The sequence below is a fragment of the Crocodylus porosus genome, unplaced genomic scaffold (assembly GCF_001723895.1).
Source record: "Crocodylus porosus isolate Cpor-Errol unplaced genomic scaffold, CroPor_comp1, whole genome shotgun sequence".
Lineage (NCBI taxonomy): Eukaryota > Metazoa > Chordata > Crocodylia > Crocodylidae > Crocodylus > Crocodylus porosus.
Genome location: NW_017728932.1, coordinates 8,426,321 through 8,453,723, shown reverse-complemented (window position 1 = coordinate 8,453,723; position 27,403 = coordinate 8,426,321). Strand labels below are relative to the sequence as shown.

Sequence of the window (27,403 nt, the reverse complement as noted above, 5' to 3'; positions counted from 1 at the left end):
TTATGTACATGGTTTTATTTAACACAGCAATTTATACAGTCGCTAAAAGTTTGTTGGGTTTTTTTTTTTTAAACGAAAGAAACAATGGTACCTGGATATTAGAATTAGCACCTAGTGTATGTAAAGAAAAGAGACTTGGCAGCATTGAGCACTGCAACCACTGATCAAGTCTTAAACAGTCTAAGAGTCAAGATACACTAACTATTCTTGAAGTAATTTCCTGTGATCAGCTGATTAAATCACTGCTTCATCTCTGCAGGGAACTGTGAGTTCCTAATTACCTCTGAAACACTAGGAATGCATAGTTCAAAAGGTTAAATACATCAATTTGACAGTTAAAAATAGGACAAATCACAGTTTTGGTCTGAAATTATTGCAGTGCAAATTGTGAAGTGTCTGCATTTTTAAAGCAGTGGAATACCGTGAAGAGGTAGGTAACTCTTCCCCTTGATGGTAAAATTTAATGTTGGCTAACAACAGCCCAAGCAAAGGAAAGTATCTTCGGAAAACATGAAATATCATAAGTAGGCAAACAAGACACAGCAGACTAGATTTACTAGAAGTTATATAAAATGTTTCATTGGAATAAAAAATTATACTGTAAGGTTACATTTTCAGAAGAGTAAACCATTAGATTATTCTTCACATGGAAGGGTACAACAATGATGTAAAGCTTTCATGAAGTAATTAATTGTATTAACCAACTTGTTGCTCAGAGGCGTAGCTTGTTCACTTTCATCACTCAAAAAAACCTCTTGCTGAAGCCCAGAATAGTGCAATTTTGTAAAAAATTAATGTGCTCTTTCTTGCCGTTAAAGGCCAAAGCTCTCAGTAAAGCAGCCTGTAAAATATCAATGTATGATGCATACCTGGATTGTCCAGAGGCAGGCAAAGCATGACCCATCAGCAAAAGATGGCAAGTTATAGGCACACTACCAGAAAAAGAAGTCTTACCACTGACCCAACTCCTGAGCCATTTTCCTCTATCGGTGTTTCAAGTCTGTACATTTTTTTTATTATTTTCCTCCCCTTTTAAAACTCGCCTCAAAACCTTTTGAAAAATGCCTGCATCTACTGGACAAAACAGGGCTAAATGCTTAAAAATATTTAGATGCCACAGGGCTTTTAGAAAGAATGATTCTGAAGATTAAGAATACTATGATATTGTCAAGTTTGTACGACTTCTGACACTGTTAAGCTTTCAAATCTTAATTGAAGAAAGATTTTCCCTCTAGCTACTCTTTACCATCAAGCCTACTGATATGTATTAAAGAGTTACTTGCCTGCTTCCTGTGAAATTATTCAACTAAGAAGGTGCTAAAAAGAGACATATATTGTTTTGTACCAATTACACAAGATACCATGCAAAGTTGCAACATTAAACTTTTTAAACCTATTTACAATTCTACATATTATACAATATAGCTTTCATCTTTACAACTATAGAATTAATTCTCATACTAACATTGGTACCTTTCCATTTCTGCTTTTTTTTTTTTTTTTTTTAAATAATCAGTTTAACTTAAATTTAAAATGCATAAGGGCATGCTGAGAAGGAAGCTTTCAGGAAAAAAAGTTGTCAACGGACTAGTGTTGCTTAAAAATTACACTGGCTTGTGTAGAAAATTTAAATTCACTTGAAAAACCACAAAAGCCTAATAGAAACCTACTCTGACTAAAATAAATAGTTTATTTCACACAAAACAAAAACCCTGTACCTTTAAAAATGTACTGATTTAAACTTATTTGATATTTTGCCTTGAATTTATTCCCCTTTTCAAGCAGCTGTAGTAACAGGGGATGGAAAGGATTACTTCTGGAGTGAATACTGATCATTTATTATCCAGCATAAACCTGAGGCTGCAATGGTGGGGGCAGCTTGTCATTCTCTACATTTTCAGAGTCAATAGCTGCTAAGGCTTGATTTTTTGGTTTAATCTCCAATGGATATTTCTCAACAATATCTTGAACTTCCTTGGTAATCCCATCAGTCCAGTCAATGAGGTCTCTCTCAAGTTTCTTGGCTTCACTGACAATTCTTTCCTGTCTCTCATTCAACTGAGATAGGAGATCTAAGTTCTTATACATTTGCTTAACACCAAGGCATACATCAGGTGACCAATTCTCAGATTCCTGCTTCTTCGGGGACGTCTGGCCAGACATGTAGCGATCAAAATCCTCCTGGCTCAAATTCAAAGACTGAGCATCTAGCTTTTCAATGAAGGCCACTGCACAGCACTAGAAATAGAAGAGAGTAAGTGTTACCGCAGGCTGTATTTTACAAGATGTAACCTATAGCATGCCGGTCTTTTTCTTTGGGTGTTACTTAAACAACCAGATTGCAAGTTTCATGGTTCAGTAGATCACCACACATTAATCCGTCACTCTCCTCAGAAGCCCCTCTACGTGCCCTGCTAAAAAAAAACAACCAAAAAACCAACAAAAAAAACACCCCACCCAGAAGCAAACAAACCTCTTCCTTCGACCCCCTCTCTGCTCAAAAAAACCCAACAGGCAGCAAACAGCAGTGAGGAGAAACACAATTATGAAAGTAACTTACTTTAAGAAATAGAAAGAGCAAATGACAGCAATACAAAATCCAATCAGCTCATCAGATCTCAGCTGGAGAGGCCAACTATACATATGACTAAATGAAGAAGTTTTAGTTCAACTAGTGGGTCACTGTATTTTGAAGCTGGACAGTAGTTTAAAGCATAGTATAGTAAAACAAAAGGATGCATGCATCAATTCCAGGACAGTTCATCACACTATGGCATAAGTTCATGCTACACTATTCAATCCATTTCTGAGAAAGTAAGTATGGAGAGATGCATCTCAAGTAAAAATTATGACCCCTTCTTCAAAAGAACATGTATGATTCAAACTAAGCCTTAAGTATGGTTTAATAAAAATAATATTTTCCTTTATAGCTGGACAAATCCCAGCCCAACTCCTAGTTTTGTTCAGCCCAAGGAATCCCACTTCCTCAGACTTGCAGAATATTGTCCCTTTCGAGCACAACGGCTTGATCCTGCAGAACTGTCATGATAAACACACACAGACTTGAATGGAAACTCCACATGTACAATGGTTGCATAATCAAGCCTCAAGAGTAGTCTGGCACTCGGGACAGCCTCTCAATATTGTTACATATTGGCACTTCCTCTTTTCTCAATTTTTTAAAGAGGTTCCTGTAAATCAAAACAAGCCTTATTTATTTATTTTTTACTTCCTTACAAAATAAAAAACTTAAGAATGCAAGTGGGCAGAGGATAGGTCAGAATCAAGCCCTGAACAGTTTTTAGTAGTAGAAGGAAACCAGAGCTGTGTGGTTCACCCAACCTTGAAAGGGAAAAGAAAAGCAGAGAAGATATGAAAGGAGGCATTACAGCTTGAGAACAGCAATGCAGCACTTCATAAGAGGAACGACTAGACTTTTTTTCCTTCCTGCAACATTAAAAAATCTTCACCTCTCCTGGGATCACCTTACTCAAACAGGAAATAACTTTTTAGTGTACAGCATCACTACTGTTCTTGTGCTTACCAGATTGGTAAAGTAGTAGCCATCTTCTCCTGTCATTAACCTGCTTGGATTACAGAAGCGGGTTATATACTGGATGTTTGACTGCAGACGGGGTGGGTTTCCCTTCAGAACGATGTATATAAGCGTTGGTAAGAAGTCATCAGCAGAAGCTGGCTCATTTTTTGTGATTTTTATAGCATTAAATATATGTTTGCTGCATTTGGTGATGCATGCTAATTTATCACGGGGAACTCGCTTTGAATCCATTTCAATAATATCTGTAAGATAAGAACCTTGAATTAGTTGATCTACATATCAGACTCTCTTTTTAGCAAATCTATGTATAATAGTTCCCTGGTTACCCTACTTTGGTTTTCAATTTGTACTACACTTGATACCACATCAAAGCTATGTTGCTAATTTCAGAGCACCCCAAAAAACGTTATGAATTTATTCTCACAACAGCAAGGTGGAAAAACATTCCTATTTTACAGATGGCAAACTCCCAAAGCCATACAAGTAGCCTGTTGGAAATTCAAAAACTGAACCCACCTCTGGGAGGGGCCAGGCCAGACCCTTACACCACAGGAAGGCAGATAAGAGACCTCTGCAACTGATATTTGAATGCAAGTAGCACAGGGAGTCAGAGAGCAGGTCTATACTACTGGTGGCTACACTTTTGGCTTTGGTATAGGAAGGTTTCTAAATATGGAGGATGAAAATAGCATTAGCCTGTTTGTGGTTTAAGTCCACCCTAATGCAAGCCATTTTTAACAGGCAACTCAACAACAGAAGCTGTGCTCCCTGGAATCTCTTGAAATATGAACCAAAGGATGTGCCTGATCTTATTAGTTGCCAATGTACACAGTGAAAATATCAGGCAAACCTGCTGACAGGCACTCTGCTAGGTCCTGATTCAGCAAGAATGGGACTACTCTTACACATAAAGAGAAAGCAAAGTAGAGATGACTTCATCCTAACACAGGTAACTACCTCTTTCTGCTTAATGGAACCATGGGCTTAACAGCATACCCACTTCTTACACTACCAATGAACCAAAGGCAAATTTCAGGAGCAAGATTAATTCATCTGCAAAAAATTAATTTATCTTAATAATAAAGCATATAATATTCAGGATAGCAGATACTTGTTTAAAGCAGGAAACAAGCTCTATGAAAAAGCAGATAGTTGTGCTCAATGTCTTCAAAGCACTGACTTATAATAGCTCATTTCTAGTCAAATACCTGTAATTGCTTTCACAACCATATCAGAGACTTCCGGAATTTCCTCGTTGACAGGAACGCACAACATCTGAGGAGTAACCCAGTGTAAAGCCCTACAAAGAGAAACAAATTTGTTGAGAATGTACACTACTCACACTTGCAACGATGACTTGGGACCAGTTGCAACAGATACTGCTAACAACTTTAGTTACCATATAACATATGAGGTGTGTTCTGCTAAGAGGCAATAATCCTGTTATCAAATATATTTTGTCCCGCTAGGAAAACAATGTTGTTGCATAGTAATGATAATAGGTATAGTTTTCTTGGCAACAAGTACGAGAAGATTGCACGAGTAGTTTACCCAGCGGAGTTAATACCTTTTAAAGTCTTTTTGATAATGGAAGCAATCCATCAGTCCCTTTGGTTAATAAGCTTGACGATCTTGCATACAGAATGCTGCTTTTATTATTGGCAGCCTTGATTCATTTCATGACTTCAGATTTCTAGATTATTTCAGAACAGAAACACTTACCTGATTCTCCTTTGCACAACAAGATCCTTCTTCTCATCATCTGTTGTTTCAGGGCAGAACACATATTTATACAGTCGAGTCATGATGTATTTTTCAATCTGATCCATTGCTTTTTCCACTCTTTCAGGGGACACTGAAAAGTAACAAACCCACCCACCAGAACATGGTAATTTAAATGGTTAACTGTTAAAGGAACCACAGGATTGCTTGAAGACTTCATGCTAGTCAGCCACATTCACCAAGTCAGACTAAACTCAAGAAATTCCCTGCATCTGACCACAGCAGCAGCAAAGCTAGGCAAATATTCTTAAGTTCAGTAAAAATTGATGTTCAAAACTTAATGCTTTAATCCTGCTTAGTGGAAGAAAGGAGAGCGTAGATGTTGCAAGATAAGGACACGTTCAGGTGCACAGCAAAGTGTGAAACTGGTGAGTAAACAGAACTGTCCCTTTGAAGAGAGGCTTAGTATTTTGGTTAAGAAACCTCATTTAGGACCCTGAAAGGATGATGTGCCCCCTTGTTAAATATCTTAACAAGAAAAACGAATGTACTTTGCTGTCAGCTGTTAAGTGCCTGCCTCTGGCGAGCCAAAGCATGTGGACTTGTTACTAGGCTAGGAATGAAGGTATGCTTCCTACCGTTAGCTCTATGGAACTGGGACGAGATGTACATTCTTCCTTATGAATTTTAACCTTGGTTAAACTCAGAGGTATTTTTGTGACATGGATGGAGCTCCGGGCATTTTGAACTTTCTACACGTTTCCACCTCTGTGCAACTATTTGGAGTCAAAGAAGGTCTCATGTTTAAGAGTAATTACATGATGGTGGGTGTTGAACTATATTCTCATGGCATCCTATTTCAAGCATCAAGAATGCCACAGAAATAAATTAGATGTACATGACACACTCACGATAGGTTAAGGAATAAAACTCTTAGTTTTAGGAGAGTTGCCTTTGCAGGCCCATTTAGGTCTCTGCTGTTTTTATAACTCTGACCATTTACTTCCCCTGTCCTTCTGTGGTATCACAGCTAAGGTGTGCTACTTCCACACATAATGCACTGGTGGAATACAATAGTTTGTTTTTTTCCTGCTTTCTCTAGTCTTACAGGTTTTAGAATTGCAGGACTTTAAGTGCAGTACTATTGCTGGGAGGAGCTCTAAATATAGCACTGACTATTAAAAATTAAGTCTCATGAGGGCTCAGATGTTTGGTCTGATGGATGATGCAAGCAGCCCTCCCTCCAAAATTATACTGTCTCAGCAACAACACAAGAAAAAGAAATTCCTGCTACCTTTCCAACGGGTCTGTAATTTCTCTGCTACATTTTGATAGAAGTCTTGGGCACATTCAGATTGTTCCTCAATACTTAATTCCTACAAAAGAAGACTGACCATAAGTGAAAGGCAACAGTATCACACCAATTGTAAAGGGAATGTAAGTCACCTACTTTATCCTTTCACAGAAAAGGTCTAACATCAGCAACAGAACTATACAACACAAATTCATCATAAGCAACACATTTGGGTGTGTCACTTTGTCTCTAATATCGAAGACTAATTTGAACCAAGAAAGCAGCATAAACATTACCTCAACATTTCAATTAAAAGACAAGTGAGTATTTATACTGCAGAAAACTATGAAAAAAATCAACGAGTGGAAAGATGGAACTTGTGCTCAGAGTGTGAGTTGTATGACCTAAAGAAAGTCACTTGATCTTGCTGCACTTTAATTTTCTCATTTATAAAATAGAAACAGTACTCAGCAACCCACCGGAGGAGCTGCAACACTTAACTATGTTAATATTTTTAATAATTTGAAATGGCGACATAACAGAAAATGCAGTGGCAATAACTTTGGAATACTAAAGAAAACGAAACACAAAAAAACATTACTTCTTAAAATTGGATCACAGCTGAACAAAGCATTTAAATACATTTAACTTTAATAGGGCCGAAGGACACATTTACAAGCCAATGGGAATTAGGAACACACATAAGTTCTGCATGTGCCAAGAGCAAACTGCTTTAATGAGATAATCAGGCATACTTGAAGAGGTGACTAAACATTTAAGCATACTAGTCGCAATGAAACAGACTTCCTCAGCTGCAATTTCAGAGCCAAAATGGGGCATTACAAATAGTACAGGAAAGCTAAGGCATCAGCATCATGATCTGACAGCATTTAAAATAGCAAGCTCATTACAGTTTTCATACAAAATAAAGACCACTATAAAAATCTTATTTTTTCTAAAACTGACTTGTGAGAAAGAGGCAGGAAAACATAATAGAAATAGTGAAGATTTTAAACATCATTTGCCATTTGCACTGCCATATAGCTCAGTAGTGCTCCACGCCTCGCCCACAGGGTGATATCATCCAGCCCACAAGACACCTTGCATGTCCGAGAATTTGAAGGGGGGGAAGTGATGGGAGCCTACTGCTGTTCCCCTACTGTCAGGTTTTTCCAGACCTGGAAGGAGCCTCACGGCCTGGATATTGTGGTCTTGTGTGCTAGGCTGAGAGTGCAGGGTAGCAGGGAGCTCAGATGGGCAGCACAGGGCCTGATCTGACCCAGACAGCCCCTATGCCACTTGGCTAGCCCATGCAGCTTGAAGATCAAGCCCCACTGCTTTTGCTAAATAGAAGAAAACAAAAATAGCATGAAGTACTGAATGTTTTATCACTTCTGCTGTAGATGGCGCTAGTGCCATAACATTTCCCTGAAAACAGACACCTTTGGAGGAGCAGAGCATTAAAAGTCAGCTCCCCCTCCCCATCTTATTCTACCCATAAATACAAAACAAAAAGTTAAAACAAAAAAAACCTGAATGCAAGTAATCTGGATTTGAGTATGCCTCACTATATCAACAACAGTTAGGCACCCTGTATCCACAAGGAGTTTTTCCTGGAATTGACAAAATTCACATTTTGACTGTTTGTAGCCAAATGAATATAGCTTCCTGAAACATTTGAACTTACAAAGTAATTTGCCCTCTTTATTCTTTTCTCATAGACATGAGCTTTATATTATTTTTCAGAACTGCTTTCTTACACTTAGAGAAAGAACATCTATGTTAAATAAGTACTCTGAAACCTACTTTACATCATGAGGTTTATGCACAATTAATTCAGAACAATCAGAAGATATACGACTACACAAACATGAAGAACTTTTTCTATGATAACCCAGGCAACATGGACAATGAAAAACAAGGCTGAATAAGATTATAACCTTATCCTTCTCCACCTCTACCCATTAGAAGGTATGTAGAAGCAACAACTGCGTAAAAAATGCAGTACGTTTTTGCAACAGCCTGTAATTATACACAAGTCTTAAAAGTATACACGTTCATAACTGAAGAAATTAGACGGCACTGCTGACTGACCCTTTTGGGTTTCAAGTCACTTGTTTTAACTATCATTTATACAACGCACACAACACACCTACCCTTTTGTGATGCATTGCTTCCAGAAACATTTTGCACTGCTTGTAAATATCTTGACCAGGTTTATGATACGTCTTGAGAAACTCTATAAACTCTTTGGACACTCGATCTGTCTCAATGCTGGCTTGCCTGTTTATGGAAGGGCTAGGAGCCTTAGCTTCCTGAATCTCTGCTGGGAAAATTTAAAAACAACAGGTTAAGCTGGCTGGTCAGAGCATCATATCAATTACAGCAAGACAAAAGCCCAATTTGAATTTTTATTATGGTTTATAAAGATAAATATTCCACTTTTTTGAATGGCATTAACAGTGAAATGCTGAACATCACTAAGTGCAACCATAAAAACTGACTATTCAACTGGGAAATGACAAATATGCACAGCCAGATTTGTAGTTACGTGAGTAGTCCATCTGCACTCTCAAAATGCTATAAGGAGCCTTAAAGTGCATGTAAGTTGTATTTATATGTTCGCTTAAAGGCCTTTTTTTGCCAGAGCAGTATAAGGAACCTTAGTGTAGATGGGAATCTGGCCTTGGGTTCCAATCAAGAGTAGAAACACCTTATCTGTGTTCAGAAACTTGTTTGCTGCCCAACAGGGGGTAGGAACATTCAGTATTTTTTTTTTTTTGGTTTAAACACAGGACAAGTTCACAAAGCTATACAGGTATATATTAACATAAGCATGTTTTGTCTTCTGGAAAAGATGTACTTTATACAATACACAAAATACAAGATACATATACAAACTTGATATGATCTTCCCCACCCAAGTTCACACCCACCTCTCAATTTGCCAGCCAACACTGTTGAAAATGAAGGATTGAATGTAAGATGATTCAAATGAACATGATGAAAAGCAAGAAGCGAAGAGACAGAAAAACATGAAAACATTCTTAATCAGCATGATATAAGCATATCTACAACCCAAACAAACACATTTTTAAACATGCAGAACAAAGAACACATTATTTCAATAGTCATACATGCAGGACTTCAAAAATCAAAGAGAAGAAGAATCTTTCAAAGAAGTAGGTATATTTATATATTTTGATTTACTATTCAATGCGATTATCTCCGACGTTTAAGATATTACAATAAATGCATTTATGGAATTTTAACAGGGTTGAACACCAGGCATGAATTAGCCAAACTGAAATTCTTCAGGTCTACTCCTAGCAATACAATCTTCTAAAGATGGAAATTTAGTTAGGCACCATTAGTATTAATGCAGTAATGTCAAGTTTTACTCTCTACTGTCCATATGAATCAAGTATTTGAATGGTTTGTTGTGATCAATATAAAAAAGGTAAAACCATTCATTTTCACCTATACAGGACTTTTTAAGACTTTTAAAATCTTCATACCAGAAAGTTCAAAGCAGAAGATCAATGTCTACATCAGTGGTCTCCAAAGTGGGGTGCAGACACCCCAGGGGGTGCGCAAGATGATCCACTGGGGTGCGCAAAGAAAATATTAGAATTTCTATTTCTATAAATATACATATATTGGGGGGCACGCTCAAAAATTTTTTTACTGATGGGGTGCGCGATCAAAAAAGTTTGGAGACTGGTCTACATAATGATCAAGCCTACTGTTCTATGGTCTAGTAGATAACAAATACGTTTAACAGTACACAAACAGTTGGTACAGAACATGCATCTTAAACAGGATGCTCATTTATTTTGAAGAGGTATTTGCTGTACATTATACACATGTATTATTTTAAGACTGTTAGCATAAAATGTTAGCCGTTGGTTTTCTTCAGCATTCAAAACATATTAATCCGAAGTCTATCATCCATTAATTCCTATGAAATTTGACTGAATATCCATAAAAATGACTCATCCTGCTGCTTTTGTTTAAGAAACACAAGTTTTTTTTCCCCCTTTTGAATCCTTTTGTAACTACCATAGTAAAAACTTGACTCAAATGTCAATGGCCTATCTCTGTATAAAGGCACAATGTGGGGTTAAAAAAAGAGAGAGAGAGAGAGAGAGAGAGAGCGCGCGCGAGCCAATGAAAGCTCTCAATCTTCACAAAAAGGTTCTTAAAGTAGCAATACACTATGAGAAAACATAATAAAACATTATTACTTAAGGAACTTTGCTACTCTCAGTACCAAGATCTTTAAGACAGCTTACTGCAGATTGTTCATTGCATGGTACATTTTGAAAAACAGCATCAATAGCAAACTTCAGTACACTTGGCTAATAATACTTACTGAGTTACAACTAAGCATACCTACCTACTTAGAAAAGTTAGTTACAGAAAAGGAAAAGCCCACTTGCACAGGTTAGGAAGAGCCTAGTCACAAAGATATGCCAGCACAATACAGAAGGCAGCCAAGAGTTGAGGAAAGAATGGACTATTTTTAAGGAGCATAAACATCATTTGTAATGAAATCTTTTCTAATCATTTCTACTTGGGGTAATAGGTGCCACAGCAGAACATCAGCATATCAGTTACTTCACACTATGGTTGTGCCATTACTTGGACTGAAGTCAAAGAGGTAAACACACAAAAAGTATTTTTTTATATTATACAAAAACATGTTTGCGATGGATAAGCTGCAAAATAAAGCCACTGAGTCTTAAGAATTTCTTTAGAGGCCAGAACATATCAGATTGCCAAATACCATGGTACAGCAAAGCTTTAGAACAAGAGAGATTAAAATTATCTTCTTTTTTCTTGCTGTCCTTCAGAGTAGATATGGCAAGATATATATTCTGTCTTCAAGGCAGAGAGTTGCATAGACCAGGAAGAACAAACGATTTGAAGATATGTTCTAGTTATAGTTATTAGAAAAAAAATATACAAACTGGAGCTACATTTCTAACAGTGTTAAATTTCAAAGATTCTGCTCTGAATCAAGGCAGAGCTGGAACCATTTTTTCACAGACAAAAAAAAGAAAAGAATAAAAAGAAAACAGAAAAAAAAGAAGAGGTATGTGGCGGAGGCTTTTATCACTCTATTCCTGAAGGATTGTGTGAAGATGAAACTCAAAAGCACTTAAGTTTTATCTCTCTCTCTAAATGCGACATATTGGCCTGCAGAAAGGTGCTTGTGCCTGAAAGCTTGCAATTAAAGACTTTTTTTGCAAATGCCTAGTTGGTCTAATAAAAGATATCACACCTCTACCACGAGTTCTGATACATATTGGTTTGGAATTCACACACCGATTTGTTTTTCTGGTCACTCTCATATTCAGTGGGATAAGTTCCAGTTGGCACAACCCTAGTTTAGATTTTGCAAAGCCCAACTAAACAAGCTTACTAAAAAGGCAGACAGCTCGCTCACACTGTGCTGCATTACCTTCAGTAGGGGAAGCCAGCTCCCAGGAGGGAGTAAATATCTCCTTCAAGTCCCTGAGAATGTTATCAGCATTGCGCTCCCTCCCAAGCTGTCCTTGCTTAAGGTTTTTCTCTTGAGCCACTGGAATAAATGCAAAAGCAAGCAAGACACCAAGAGCAAGAGTGTCAAGTGACAAGGCGAAGGGTACAAAAAAATTAAAACAAAACAAACAAACAAACCACACATGGAAAACAAAGAATGAGTGCTGCTGTTCTAGATCAAGGGCAAGGAATTAAGACATTCAGTGATGTAATGCTTCTTTTGTTTAGCCAGCTGGCATTCATGCACTGAGAAGCACACACTCCAACGTGAAAGCAAAGTATATTTTATTTTCAAGAAAATATGCAGTGTCACCAAAGCCAAGGCCCAGCAATGTCACCATTCTGTAGCATGAAAACATACAGGTGATTGAAGCTAAGCTTTCTGGAGTTCCCCCTTCAGAGTCAAGCTTTCACATAACAATTCAGTGCCCAAGCCAAAGCGCACAAAACATGCAAGCTATTGCCATGCAAGGCACCAGTGCCATTTTTCCTCCTCCTTTTCAAGCAGGCTCTACATCTGAACAAACATGAAACTCCTCCAGACGCTGCTTTTCTGTTTTTAAAGATGCTGTATTACACAAGGTTTGTTACAATAATTTTTTTTCCTTTAAAAGACATCATTGACATACTCCTATTTTCTTGACAAAATTATTTGTAGTTTTTAGAATTATGAGGTGTCATTTGCTGCTTCATCACAGCATGAGGTGTCGTTTGCTGCTTTATCACAGCATTTGCACATATAGACATCAGTGCATCTTAGGATCCTATTTTCATTTGTAGTGCTCCCCTGCAGTTGCATCAAAGTATGTACAGCTGATCACTGATCCCAGCCAGAACCTGTCATCAGAGACAAAGCCCTTCAACCCAACCACTGCTATCGCAACAATCTTGGAAAAGTCTAACCATCATTTTTTCCCCTGTATAAATACCACTCTGGCCTTTTGAGCACATGATTTAGGTTGACATTATTTTTTGTTTTGATATTACTAGTCCATAACAAGGGAGACACTGTACAGAACGGTTACGAATAAAAAAAGATAAAGGTGATTACCCTTCTTGGCTCCTGTCCTGGAAGAAGCACTAAAGAACTTCTTCACTGTAGTCACCTTACGTGTCTTTTCATTGGTTTTCTTTTCCTCAAACTTGGAAAAGGTGAGAGACTGTGCCCCTTGTGTGCTATGACTGCTGGCAAAGGCTTCTTCCTCTTCACGCTGAAGCCTAGAATTAAAGGAATTTAGGTTCTTTTTTCCTGGTTAGCTTCAAGGTTTAAGTTAATTTAGCCACTATCCTACCTATCAACAGGGTCTCTACAGAGTTATCCAATTCTTTTCTGTACCACTTGTATCTGCTTCTACCAAATGTCTGCTCTCCTGCTTATCCTAGTACAGGCATCAGTGTAACTGTTTCCTGCCTGACTGTACTATCTGTCACAAAATCTTTGCCACAGTCATCTTCCTCCCATGTAAACTCTGCCATGAATATCTTGATTTACTGCTTTATCACATTTAATTCCTCACTAATGAAGTACCATATAATCTTACCCTCTTTATGCTTTCACTTCCGCTTATATTTTTATAGTTTCACTATTCTCTTCATCACCTACTTCCATTCAGAGTTTCACAGCTTCTGTCAAAGTTATGCTTTGTACTGGCACCATCTTCATCTACCTTACAATGTCTTAGTTCCTGAAAAAGTTTCTTAATCTTCAAGTAATCCTTCCTCTGTTTCAGTTGCCTGCAACCCCTACACCTTCCTCCTGTTACACTTATCTTATTTAAGGTCAAGCCAGAACTTTGCTTTGAATTAATGACACAGCACACAAATGTACTTCCCTAAGAGCATAATGGGAGTCACAAGGAGCCTTACAATTTCCTTCTAGGCCTGGCAAAGCCCATTTCTTAAAGCTAGACTGGCTGGTGTTTTAGTTGGATTGAAATTTATCCTTCTAACCTACATAAACTGCAAAGAAGAGGTACACATACTAACTCTTCAGCGGACACCTTTTTTCCTGTGCAGCCTTCAACATTTGCATAGCCCATGCAGGACAATAGAGAGGCTGGCTTACTTTTCCTGAAACTCCATGCAACTGCCGAGGCTGGGCTACAGCTTGTCCCTGTAGTTATAATCCCTGAGGCAGGAACTGTATTTTACTTATGCTCTAAAGCAGGGGTCAGCAACCCTCAGAACACGTGCCAGAGCATATGCAGGGCACATGAGACCATTCTGCTCAGCATGCCACAGCCAAGCCCTGGCTGCTCAAGGCATGTGGCTAGGAGGCTACAAGGCCTGCTACAAGCGGCCTAGGCTTTGTGGCTGGCAGCAACGCCCAGCCTCCCCCTCCTACCCTTTGGCATCCTCCTGGTGCAGTTGCTGCCACCAGAGCTAGTGTCAGTGCTCTGGAGCCCGGTACAGCTGTGTGCAGCCTGCCAGCTGCCTGCCACAACTGTGCAGAACAAGGGCCAGCTGTGGCAGGCAACTGAAAGGCTGAAAACAAGTGCACTGGACTCCAGAGACCCGACACTGGCTCCGTGCCAGTGGCAACTGCACGCACGCCTCAAGGCGCAGAGCAAGGAAGGGACCAGGACAGCACAACTATGGCCTCTGCCCCTCCATCCGCCTGGAGGTACATGTGTAGCTGCTGCCAGCTGATCAGGCCCCTTGAAGCTCCCCTGCAGTCCTGCCCCTAGCACGCTAAGTCTAGGTGTGGGTCAGGGTTCGGGTGTTTTTGGCACTCCGGCTCTAAAGTGCTGTGCATTTACTGCACTAAACCACTGAAGTTTGTCCCTTCCCGCTGAGTAGTGCCTTCTTAGAAAAGATTCCCTCATCAGCGGTGCTTGGACACTGCTCTAAAATAAATGTTTTCGCTCCATCTGAGCCTTCAAGAGGCCGAGAAGCGGTACATTTCCTACCTGCCCTTTTCAGCAGTTGATTCTTTCTATCTATGCCAAAAACCATGATGAAATAGCTAATTACAGTGCCCCTTTGCATGGCACACAGGAACATCTGCAGGATGTGGCAAATTCCAGAGATGTCATGATACTCACCTTTGAAAGAACCCTGTCTTAGTGACAGGTAGCAAATATAAAATGCCTCTGCAACTATGCAGTAAAGAAAACACATTTTCTTTTTAAAACATTTTTTTTAATTCAATACAAAATCTTTGGGATCAGGGAATTAGCAAACAAGATGGATACTTTCATCAACTAGAAAAGTAAATATCTAAAACTGAAACAGGATGTTAACTACTGGTAAAACCCAAGAACACTGATGGTCATATGTTCTACATTAGATAAAATGTGATTGCCAGTGACCGACAACATCTGCCTTTTGCCTTGAAAATAGAGGTAGGACAAAAAAAATTAAACAATAAAGTATAATTATAATTTAATTGGTCTCAGGGGGAAAAAAAGAAAGGGAAAAAAAGGATTTTATTTGAACTAAAAACTGTCCTTTCTAGCCTGCCAAACTGAACAGCTCATGAACAAGAGATTTTTTGTTTAGATTAGGCACTTAACAAGTATCTACTGTTCTTTAGCTCCTCCTAGTCTCCACACTGTGAGGCCCTTCTAAGTTATGCCAGAAAAGGTTACAAACAATGCCTGTCTAGACATAAGAAATCTGTTTTCCTTTTTTTCTCTCCTCCACCAACTGTCTTACTGAAGACGACCAGAGCAAGGAGGAGTCAAACTGGAACGCAGGAACATTTGAGAAAGCCATCCTACTTCACATGGGCAAGCAACGAAGAGGGTCTTTACCGCTCTGCCAGCTCCCAGTCTTCTTGAATCTGTTTCTGTCGGGCCTTATGATATTCCTCTCTCCAACACTTGGAGCAGAAGCCCTGCCAGGCCGGGTTCCCATAGTAACCACATCCTTTCTTGCATAGCAGCTCTGACTGATCAACATGAATTCCTCTGCGTTCAGATTTTAGGCTCATTTTCTTCCTGCTGAAAGAGAAAAGGGTTAGAGAGAGAAAAACTTGCTAACAGACTGCTAAAGAAAATCGATGCCTATGTTACAATAAAGTGCAAATATTTTAAAGAATGAATTTGTTCCATTATACGCAAGCTACCCTACGTTTTAATCACAAGGGAAACAGCTTCTTCCACTTTGAGAACACCTGCAACTACTGGGCTTGTCACCAGGCAGTAGCAAAACACAACAGGATTTACACAATTTGCACAGCTTTGGTTAACCTGAAGGGCAACATGCAAGACAGCTATTTAAAGAGCAGGCCTGATTTTTCACTCCCCCCCTTGTATAAATGCATCAGCCTGCAGGGTAAAATGCTACCAAAGAAGAACATTCCATTTCCACCAAGGAATAACTGGCTGAAAGTGACTGCACAAGGTGGTAGAGGATCAAACAAACTATCTTTATTACATTATTACTTTTGAAATCAGAGACAAGCCCAGTCTAAATCCAAAGTTAGGTTAAAGAGTGAAACCAGGAAGTCATCATCTCAGAGACCAAGCATTCTTTGCTGCATATTAGTACATGGTCATGTTAACACTTGTACCTCCCTAATTGCTTTTATGTTTGAAAACAGCTACTTTATAGAGATACATTCTTTCTACAGACATGGTCTCAGACAGCTGCACCTTCAGCCAAATGTCAGTGACATTTGGCTGAATTTTGAGGCTACCTTTAACAAGAAAAATTCAAGCATATTTGATGACGATACTCGGTTGTTTTGGTTTTTTGTTTTTCAAGGATTTAGGCGGTCTCAACCCTGCAGACTGGAAACAACAGTGCTAATTTACTTGGTCTGGCAGGATACCTGCTTGTCTTTGTTTTTCACAATGATGGAGCAGCTAGCTACCTTTCCAACAGCTGCCAGCAGTTTTCCAATCTGAATGACTTACTCCAATTTAAACTGTTTGGTTCAAGTCCAGTGCAGAATTGCTTATGACATTAAATCTAAGCAACTATGTACTAAAGATTGCTGCCTATGGCAAAACAACCCTTGTGGTTTGAACCAAAACGCCCACCCATGCAGACTGCAACCAAAAAGTCAGAACCTTTTGTCAAACCCTAGTCAAACCCCTGCAGGAAACTCTGGCCTACAATCTGTTACCTAAACTGATCCATCTCCGATGTCAGAAAACCCATTACTGTTTCTGCCCCCCATTACTCCTACTGAGAAGCAGTTTCAGAACCTCACTCTTTCGATGTGTAGAAATCTTCTAATTTGCATCTTAAAATTTATTCACAGCCAACTATGCTCATTTGTTCTTCTCCCTTTAGTTTAAATAGCTCTTCTAGCTCCCAGTACGTGTGGCTACCAAACAAACACTCAAGAGCAGCCGCTCACACTCAATTGTGGGCAAACTACATAAGCACATAACTAACAAGCATTCACACAAAATGTCTTCAATGACCTTCAAATCACTAGTTATTTAACAGCACCATTCAACTGCAGAAGAAATACATTTTTTTCCCCTGTATTACCATGTTACCAGTGACAAACACATGAAAGTAAATGTCATCACTTCACAATGTTTGATGGCAAGGGAGATGACAGGCATTTTGACCGAGGCTAAATTATTTCCCTGATGGCTAAGGAAATATATTTAAAAAGTTACACAGAATGAAAGGTATCCATGTTGTAGCTGTATTGGTCTAGAGACAAAAGGAATCAGAACTCGTGGCAGAGGTGATATCTTTTCTTAGACCAACTAGATTTTTACGGTCTTTTCTCCTATGCCTGAAGAAGTGTGTTTGTGCCCGAAAGCTTGCAATTAAAGACATGTTTTGGCCAAAATCTAGTTGGTCTAAGAAAAGATATCACCTCTACCATGAGTTCGGACACAATGAAAGCAACTTACTCTAAACAAGAGTCAGTTTAGGGGTCTAATCTTAAAAATGTTCATGCTTGGACTCCCTTCCTCATTTTGTTTTGGTTTTGGGAGAGCAACAAATTATCGCAATAAATTAGCACCATCCAGCTGAGACTCCTGCACTTAACAGGCAACCATTTAGCTAATGAGGCTGAAGAGAGTAGACAAAGCTATTTCACACGTAACCAAAAATAACTGCATTTACTCAACTTGGACTTTACATTACAGAAATGGGCATGCTATCAAGCTTATTGAGTAACACAACAATAAAAGTGAAACATGAAGACAGTCTTCTTTCTCTTCCCTCTTAACTCTACAAATAAACTTATGTTAATGCTGCACAGAGGAACTAACTGAAGTCAACAAAATAGGGGTAGTGAAAGCCTGGAATAATTCTGCAAATTCTGTTCACCAATTACCAAAGCCACTTCCTAAACTTGTAGCAATTAACTAAAGTTTCACACAAAAGTCTGGAACAGGACAGCTGCCTTTAGACTATCCCACTGAAGAGGCTTCTCTTAACCAAGCATGGTTTTTCAAACTGCACGAGCAATAATTTTATTTGCACCATTTTCATTTGCCAGCTGACTGCTTCCCACAACCGTTCCTTGTTAAAAGAAAGAATCAGCTTTCAAGAAAAGCTGTTACCTTTGTTAGCTACTAGAATCTTTCAGGCAAGATTTTATGTGGAACGTTTTTATAACAGGAGTTTTAAATCAGTTCTCCTTGACCATTCCAAGCTGCCAACTCACATCAGACCCCAAACATTATAAGACAAGAAAATTTGGGAATGATTGTCATGACTAGAAGCAGAAACTTAAGTTTCTTCTGCTAAAAACGGGAAGCAATGCTTGAGACTCCAATGAAGCAATCTAGGAAAATGAGGGAAGCAGAACAAAGAGCCACGCGATTACAAACCTCCATCATTGCTACCGTCTTCAGAAAGCTTCTACCTCTATATCCAAGTTGCTACTACAGTGGTTCAAAGCCTCCCACAATTTTCTGAAACTCAAAAGTTCACCAATTCAGATAAACCTGTCCTCCTGTGTATACTGAACTTTTGCCATACACTGCAAACATTTTTTACCACATCAGAACCAGAATCTTAACAATTTGGATTTAAAACTAGCAAGTTGAGCCTCTAGTTGAGAGAGTCTTATGTAGGAAAAAAGGCTAGAAAGTCAGACCCCTCTGTGTTCTCCCCTCTCTCTGGAGAAACATAAAGGGTACTATCCAGCACCAAGCCACTGAAATACTAAACTGTTCCCTTTTCTCCCTTCCTTTAAACATCTCAAATTACAGTTAGTTTTTTGGATCCAGGAACTAAAGAGGTCACCCTGAATCAATAGGAACATACTGCCTGCCACACTTCAAGGGAAGACAGATTTTTCTTACTTTGTCTTCATTTTTTATTCTTCCCCTGCCCCCCACAACTTCATTTATAATGAAAATGATCTGTAACCAAGCCAGTTTTTCTGCATATCCACCTTTATGTGAAGTTAGTTTTCCATCTCAAGAAATCAACTATCCATTTAATAAAATAAAGAGCACAACTGAACTGCTACATTATACAAATCTACTGCCATTCCTAGGAAAAGATTATCACTGGGGCTGGGTGCCTGAAGGTCAAAGAGATCACAGTGGGGGTTTTTTTTGTTCTGGGGTTTGTTTTTTTTTAAAGCTACCATTTTGAGTTCCAAGATTATTCCTCTACTACATCTGCACAACTGGGCCCTTTACTTGTATTTGGATGAACATACTGCACAAAAGCAATGGCTGCCTGAAGCTCATTTTTAGATGATGACTCAGCGCAATGGGAAAAAGCAGTTCAACTTGCACGGACATTGGAGATGCAAACAGCGTTCCAGGCAGCTTCCCTGCTGCCTGAGCAATGAGATATCAAAGGGAAACACAAGAAAGATTCCTCCTTGTCTTCAGGTAATGGAAGCACTCAGGTCAAAACGTAATCATGAAGCAGCAGAGGACCATGAAGAAGAACGAAGTGGTGCAAAGTCACAATGGTACAATCCACTGATGCTACCCAGCCATCCTATGTCAGGTACCAGTACTCTTCATGCACACTCCTCGAGTAGCTCAGGACCTGAGAGGCACTGCGTCTCTGTTGCAAAGGTGTAAACATCTCTGGTACATTTCCATTAGGTCTGCTCTGAACATGCAGCAGCAGCACAAGTGCTGTGAAGGCAGAAACTTCAACCTCCTATGCCTTCCCAGCAAATGTCATAATAAAGAGCTTCCCTTCAAGCTGCTGCTGGACTGTCCTGGCCTCCCCAGGGAACCCAAGATCAGTTATATCAAGGCACACCATACTGAGCTACATTTTAAGTATCATCAAGGAAGTGGAGTTTTTATGTTTTTAAAAAGCTGATTTTTAAATTAATCATTTTTTTCCCCTTATGCCATGCTCAGAGCTGATCTTACAACTTTCTTTTTACATCAAGGCCCTCTCTGTGATGCAGCCAGGCTTCAAGGTCTCCTTCAAGCCTTCATATACATTGCAAGAGAGTCAAAACAAATGTACCAGATCACCATGGGCATAGGTACGGTTTACTCAGGAGCATCTGAATGAAAAATAACAGTGCCAGGCATCATAGCTTACTTTTGCTATGCCAGTTTGGGATTGGAAAGGAAAGAGACCAAGTATTTACTGTCTTGAGTACTCTGATAAGCACACTGAGAAAAACTACGTATTAGAGACAGCTACATCATTCTGCACTGTTCCAATTACAAGTCATAGCCACTTGCATTTGTACAATACCCCAAGTGCTGCAAATGCACATGGGTTGTTCAACAGGTATAATCAGGCAGCTACACTGCCAAAAATCTCTACAGATGGAAGAGCCCAGTTGTGCAGCTTTTCTGAGTCCAGACAGTTATACATATAACAAAATGTCCAAATAACTGTACCATAACTTTGTGGTACAACTGGGAACTGGCTTTGTATTTCATATAGTGCCTTTTTTTCCTCTTCTTTTCTTGAGTTCAAGGAAAAAAAGGGAACAGTGATGATACATGCCAGTACACAAAGACAATGAAATACCAATACACAAAGGAAGGTGAAATAAACAAGGTAGAAAAGACATATTTACTTACTGTAAATTTTCTCCCTTCTCCCCCTGCCACAACATTTGTTTAGTGAGACCATAGGCAACTATTTATAAACTTCAGACTAAACACAATATCACTAAATGACATGCTTGCTACTTTGGTACCAATCGAAAACTCCACAGCATTACTCTTCCCTGCCACCCAAAGCTCCTTCACTTTGAACTTTACTTACGCATGAGAATGTTGCAAGTAGCACACCACTGTACTTTCATCAAAAAGAGCCAAACAATACTTAACAGGCACATTAAGGTGATACAGAAGCTTGAGTAATTAAAAAACAAAAACAAACCCTCAGCAGCACCTCTGCCTGACAGTACCTCTTGATATACGATCGTCAGTTGTAACTGGCATATAGTCAAAATCTGAGCTGCATGTAAACAGTACAGGGCTTCAATTACTGCAGCTTTGATGGCACTAAAGAAACCATGCCTATCATGGACGTCAGCAAGATGTTGAATCTCCTTAGCCTCGTCTTCCCCCCATTTGTTCTTCATATCATGGATCCTCCTTTGACTCTCCAACAAGCCAAAAAAAAGGTTCAATTTCTTTTGCTCGGAGTTGATGGGCTTGCGCTTGCAGTCGATCGACTCTTGAATCTCCTAGTCGTTCTCATCGAGCCCGTCCTGATGTTTTCTGGAAGAGAATCCAAGTGTCTCTTCATAGGCACTGATGACAGTGGCCTTGAGGGCACCCCACAAGCTGCTGACATTTCCCCATCATCATTTACTGGAATTCACCAGTTTCTCATTCAGGCACTGCAGGAGGGTGTTGCTTGCTTGGGTCCTCAAGTCCTTCAATACTGATCTTCCATAGGCTTTTATTCTGCTGCAGCTGTTGTTTAGGAGCCAGTCTGAATGAGATAACCAAGTGGATGAGTCAGTGATAACTCCAGCAATCGTCAACTCCTAGCACAGTATGGGTGATGTGGACATGTTTGCAATCCTAGGCATGGACAATGACACAGTCAATCAGGTGCTGATGTTTAGATCCTGAGTGTTGTCATGAGGTCTTGTTCCTGTTTTTCTGGTGAAACGGTGTCAGGGGATGGCGAGTCCATGTTCTGCACATTTGGTCAAGACGATAATGACACTGGAGTTGACCTTTCCTACTCCTTTTTTGCCAATGGTTTTGTTTCAGAGGTTAGAGTCCCTTCCATCTCTAGCACTGAAATCACCAAGAAGAATAAGTCCATCTCCCTCCACAATGTCAGAAAGGACTTGGTCAGAGTGGGCATCAAATTCCTCCTTGGTTTCAGCAGCATCAAGAGTCAGGGCATACATGCTGACGATGGTGGCATACGGTCTGTATAGGAATGCAGCAGAGCCAACAGTGGTATCAAAGTTACACAGATTGAAACAAAAGGTTTCCTATTTTTAGATGCATATGGACTTCAAACATAAGAGGTTAGCAGAAGAGAAGGCTAAGAGTGTACCTTAGCCTTTAATACTGGCAACTCGAAACAGCAAAAAAACACCATGAGGCCTGGCACATTTGTCTATGAACTCCTGAATCCCTCTTCCAGTTTCTCTCTCTCCAGAAAGAAGCAGTTTTAAAAGTATTCTCTTGGCTTCTATCATGTTCCTTAGAGACAACCCATGTCGATTCCATTAAGCAGCTCTGATCAAATCCTACATTTCCTTGATCTAAATCCCCACAGCACTATTAACCCCTTACTACTATGTTAATCCTTCCATTAGAAATAATCAGCAAACTTACTCTGAAACAATTCTGAATGCCTGATGCAAAAACATTTAAACCAATTCATTATCATGGCTCTGGCATTTTAACATTTTAAAACTCGCACCAGGAAGAGAAACCAAGGAAGACCGCATACACATATGATAAATAATGAGCTGTTTCTTCACATACTTACTAGTGACAGAATGGCAGATTAGATTCACATAACATGAGAAGGGTTTCAGGTGGGACCTCCACTAGTTCAAAATGTACTTTTGACACTTTAAAACCATACATGTAACTATAAAACAGATCACATTGCTTCTTCTATAAAGCTGCATCTTAAAACAAAAAGCCTACCACACCTACACCTATCACCCACAATTTGTAGAGTAGAGAAGTAGTGCTAGTTTAGAAAAGCCTTCACTACCTTTTGTTAAGAAACTGTCAAATCCCACCTAAGCCAGATGACTAGACTAGATAACACAACAGAGTAAGCACCAGCAGTCAATCTACGCTAGCGCTCATAAGTTGTGTCCAGATAAGCACGGATATTTGGTTCCCTGGGGACAATCAGCAGCAGGACACCTTGTGCCTCTGCTAGATGTTCCCGGGGAACACCTGGGTAACCTGCGTCCTCTGATGCATAGCAGGTTACCTCAGATGGGGTAGGGGAGGCTGGGGCCAGTAACTGTGCTGACCCCAGCAGCCTTACCTGGGATCCTGGGGGCTGGGGAAGCTGCAGCCGCATTGCTTCTGCAGCTTGGAGCCTGGCTGGTGGCTCAACGTGTGTGACCCTGCTTTTTTCCTGTGCAGGTTTTTTTGACTCCTGGATCTCCAGGGGTCAAAACCCTGCCCCCAGACTGCAAGGCAGTAGCGCAGGCAATGCCTGAATGTGCGGTATGTGGCACCACAGATGGGTGTGCACATCACATATCACGTGGCCATGCTCACCTGGACATGGCCGTATGGCCAGCAATGTGGAGCTGAACTAATGCTAAAGTGATGGTGGACAGTTTTCACAAATTAATCACTGCATACAAGGGAAAAATGATATACCTCCAGATACACCAAGATGCAAGGGAACCAAAATTGCCAAAATGAAGAAAGATAATCTCAGCAAGTACTCCCATGGGAAAGAGCAATGTCATCATTTCAGTGGCTTCAAGTAGTCAAAAAATCCTCCAGTAATTGTCTTTAATTAAAATACTACAAGTTAGCATTTGAGATGGAATTAGCTAGTCAGACAGTCTACTATTTTACTACTGAATGAAAATATTCATTCAGAAAAGCAAGCCAAGAAACTGCATGGCATATGAGTGAGTCATGCAAATGCTCAAGCACTCATAATTCACACACAAACCTAACACTAAGTGTTCAATCATGTAATTAGTATGAACTTGGGAAAAACCTAGAAGTAAGTTCTTTCACAGGGCAAGGAGGGGCTAGATGACTTAGATCAAATCATACACAGCAAATATGAAATCAGCAACCTAGTAATACAACTACCTGTTTTGTCCTACCCCAGCACCGTATTAACCCCCAATATAAGTTTTAAGGACTGGTTGATTAAGTAATTAGATAAACAGCAACAATGTTTATTTCCTAACATACTATTACTTATCATCAAATGCATATTAATCAAGAAGAGAACTATTTTATCTTTCATTCAAAATCCATACTTTTGCTCCAACTACTGTTTTAAAATAATCCCAGATCAGTTTGCAATCCTTTCAATAATGTGGAAATGCAACGGCAACATATGATTTAGCAATGCTTGACACAGGAAGTTATATCCCCTTGTAACATTTTTAGTTTACTTCCAACGTACTGGCTGGCTATGAGGTCTCACAATTCCTAGTAAACCTAATTTATTATTTATTCCAGTTCTAAAGAAAGATTTCAGTTACACTTAAAGCACTACCCACCTTCCAGTACCGATGCTGCAAATTTGAACTACAATTTAAATTTGTCCGCGTCAAGGTCTCAGATACCATATGTAGTGATGAATACTAATTTCCAACATAAGGATCAAAAATAAAGTTAATGGATTAACTATTCCAAGGCATCTTTACCTTCAAGTCTCACACAATAAGTTCTTTTAACCTGCACCAAATGAATCGCACTACCTGGTGTGCTCAGAGGAATTCAAGCAATTCACCATTACATTTTATAACTGTTATCTACAAGCTTCACGACTGCTGAATGCAATCTCATTATTACATTCTTGATGTTAAGTATAAAAAGCTAAAAATAAAAATATCAGTTCCTCAGTTGAATACAAAGTAAAATAGTTTCATTCAAAACTCAAATCCTGAAGCATTATGCTTACTTGCACCTGCCTTGATACTCATGGCACTTCACAAGCATGGTTTTATGTGACAGTCTGATGACTTAGGTCATAAGAAGTACAATAATGACAAGAAGAACAGGCATAATAAAGGACTTTATGGCAAATGATAGACAGACTGTTACATAATTCCTAAGACTGAATATGGACTTTGAAAAGTCCTTGTGAGTCCAGTAATTTGTGATTACATTTTAAAGCACCTATCCATAGTTTTCAGTGTTCTCCTTTCCCCCAGATCAGATGTATATCCATTTTAATTAACATACTTCCTTCTTGGAAAGAGAAAGAGCACTTTAGAAACCAAGAACATTACAAAAATATTGCATATTCACCTATGTGTACATTGATTCTGTTAGCTTTTTTCTTTTAATTCCACAAATGTTCCCAGCTATATTTAATGTTAATGATTCAGACTAAAAAAACATTTCAAAGAATCTTAATGACCAGGACTTCGCATAAACCTAAATTAAGTTATTAAAATGGATCACTAAGGATCTCTAAGATCAGGATGGACACCATTCTCGGTCAACAACAATGCTTAAGTATTTAAGAGAGAACAAGTGCCCCTAAATATGGCACTATAAATGCTCTGAAATAATGCCACTTCATCTATGCTTGAAAGCATTCAAATGTATTAAATACTACAATATGATAACAATTTTTAACTTCTAACAACTGCCATCAGCTTCCCTTGGAAATATTTAAAACTTAATTTAGACCCTTTCGGTATATCAACATTTGCCATACTTCCTCTGGGTCAAAAGCATCTTGCAGTCTGGGTGAACCCTCTGCAGAATTCTAACATCTTGCTTGGGGAAAAATAACAGCTTGAAAGGTTTTACGCAGCCAACTTGGCTTTAAGGAAGTTGTATTTATCCCTTGGAAATACTGACTTTGAATGAGTAACTTCCCAAAAGCCTGTCAGAATAATCCAAGTGTTAAAAATCACTTGAAAACTGAGGATGAAGACTTCACTTTTCCATCTCAAAATCAGTTCAGTTTTGGCCCAGATCAGCAGAGGTTCCCAGTCCAGGACTCACATCTGCTTGCGCTACAAAAGCCACCCCTGCAACTGGCAACCTTATTAGGAAAACCAGCTGAAGCTGCAAGTGCGCAGGGTTGCACCAAACTGGTTTTGAAGGGCTGGGCGGCACAACCTGGGAGGGTCTGATCTGAAGCAGGCAGGCAGCAACTGCAGGTACCGACTTGCACTGCAGCTGCCCAAAAGCAAAGTACGCTTGCTCTGTGCTTAAACAGAGGACTTCATTTTTCAGATCTGTGGTTATATTACTTCAGAGCACTGGCATGGCTTTTTGGGATCACACATCCCGGTTGTAGCTGTATTGGTCTAGAGGAAAAAACAATTGGGGCTCATGGACAGAGGCGATATCTTTTATTAGACCAACAAGCTTTTTGCAAATCCTGTGAAATCCTATTTGAACTTTCATTTCTAACCGAAAAGAACTTCTGCAATCTTTTCTCCGACGCCCGACCCATTTTTAATAACTTAATTTAGCCTTATGCAAAGTTCTGGTCGTGAAGATGTTCTGATGTTTTTTTTTCAGTCTAAAACATGAACATGAAATAGAGCTGGGAATATGTGTGGCATTAAAAGAAATGAAAAAAAAAGCAAACAGAATCCATGTACACTGACAAAGTGAATACGCCGTCTTTTTGCAACCGTTCTCAGTCGCTGCGTTTGTCCAGGACTTCTCTTTCCAAGAAGGAAGTATCTGAATCAAAATGGATCAACGTCTGTTTTTGTTTTGTTTTTTTTGGGGGGGGGGAGGGGGGAGAAGCAAATACTGAAAACTATGGATGGGCGTCAAAAAAAACAACAACTTAGAATTATACGTACACACACACATATACATATATATACATGCACACACACGTGCGCACACGTTTGTGCTCCAGAAGCTTGCAATTAATGAATTTCATTGTGCAAAAATCTTGTTGGTCTAATACAAGAGATCACCTCTGCCCATGACCTCTGATTGGTTTGTTTTTTGGGGGGACGGCTTGGAGCGGGGGTTAAGGCTAAATTTTGGGCAGAAAACAACCTATTTCCTGCTATTTTAGATGCTATTTGTGAAAACTCCGTCCCCCCGCCCCCCGAGGCACCGGCCGGCTCAGCCTAGACTCCTAAGCAGCAGCGGTCTGCCAGGCCGGCCCGACGGCGACCGTGAAGCACTGACTCCGCTCCGCCCCTCACGAGGGAGGCGGACGGGGCTGCAGCACCACCTCAGCCCGGTGCGGGAGAAAGGCGGGGGATTCCGACGCCCCGGCCC

The 27,403-nt window shown here is 39.6% G+C and overlaps 1 protein-coding gene across 8 annotated transcripts; it reads right to left on the bottom strand.

Moving 5' to 3' along the window:
• Positions 1 to 21,539, bottom strand: RABGEF1 (RAB guanine nucleotide exchange factor 1). Of its 8 annotated transcripts, none has more exons than XM_019545516.1 (11): positions 21,375 to 21,539; positions 15,878 to 16,063; positions 13,174 to 13,340; positions 12,043 to 12,162; positions 9,512 to 9,532; positions 8,732 to 8,901; positions 6,576 to 6,657; positions 5,282 to 5,414; positions 4,768 to 4,859; positions 3,545 to 3,801; positions 1 to 2,238 (listed from the first exon to the last, which is right to left on the bottom strand). In XM_019545516.1, the coding sequence occupies exons 2-11, from the start codon at positions 16,054 to 16,056 to the stop codon at positions 1,840 to 1,842; spliced, it is 1,620 nt and encodes a 539-aa protein (XP_019401061.1). In that variant the 5' UTR covers positions 16,057 to 16,063; positions 21,375 to 21,539; the 3' UTR covers positions 1 to 1,839. The 8 variants fall into 8 exon arrangements, with proteins under 8 accessions (XP_019401061.1, XP_019401063.1, XP_019401064.1 ...); XM_019545518.1 differs by having other exon boundaries at positions 8,732 to 8,898; XM_019545519.1 differs by lacking the exon at positions 9,512 to 9,532.
• Positions 21,540 to 27,403: the final 5,864 nt, after the last annotated feature.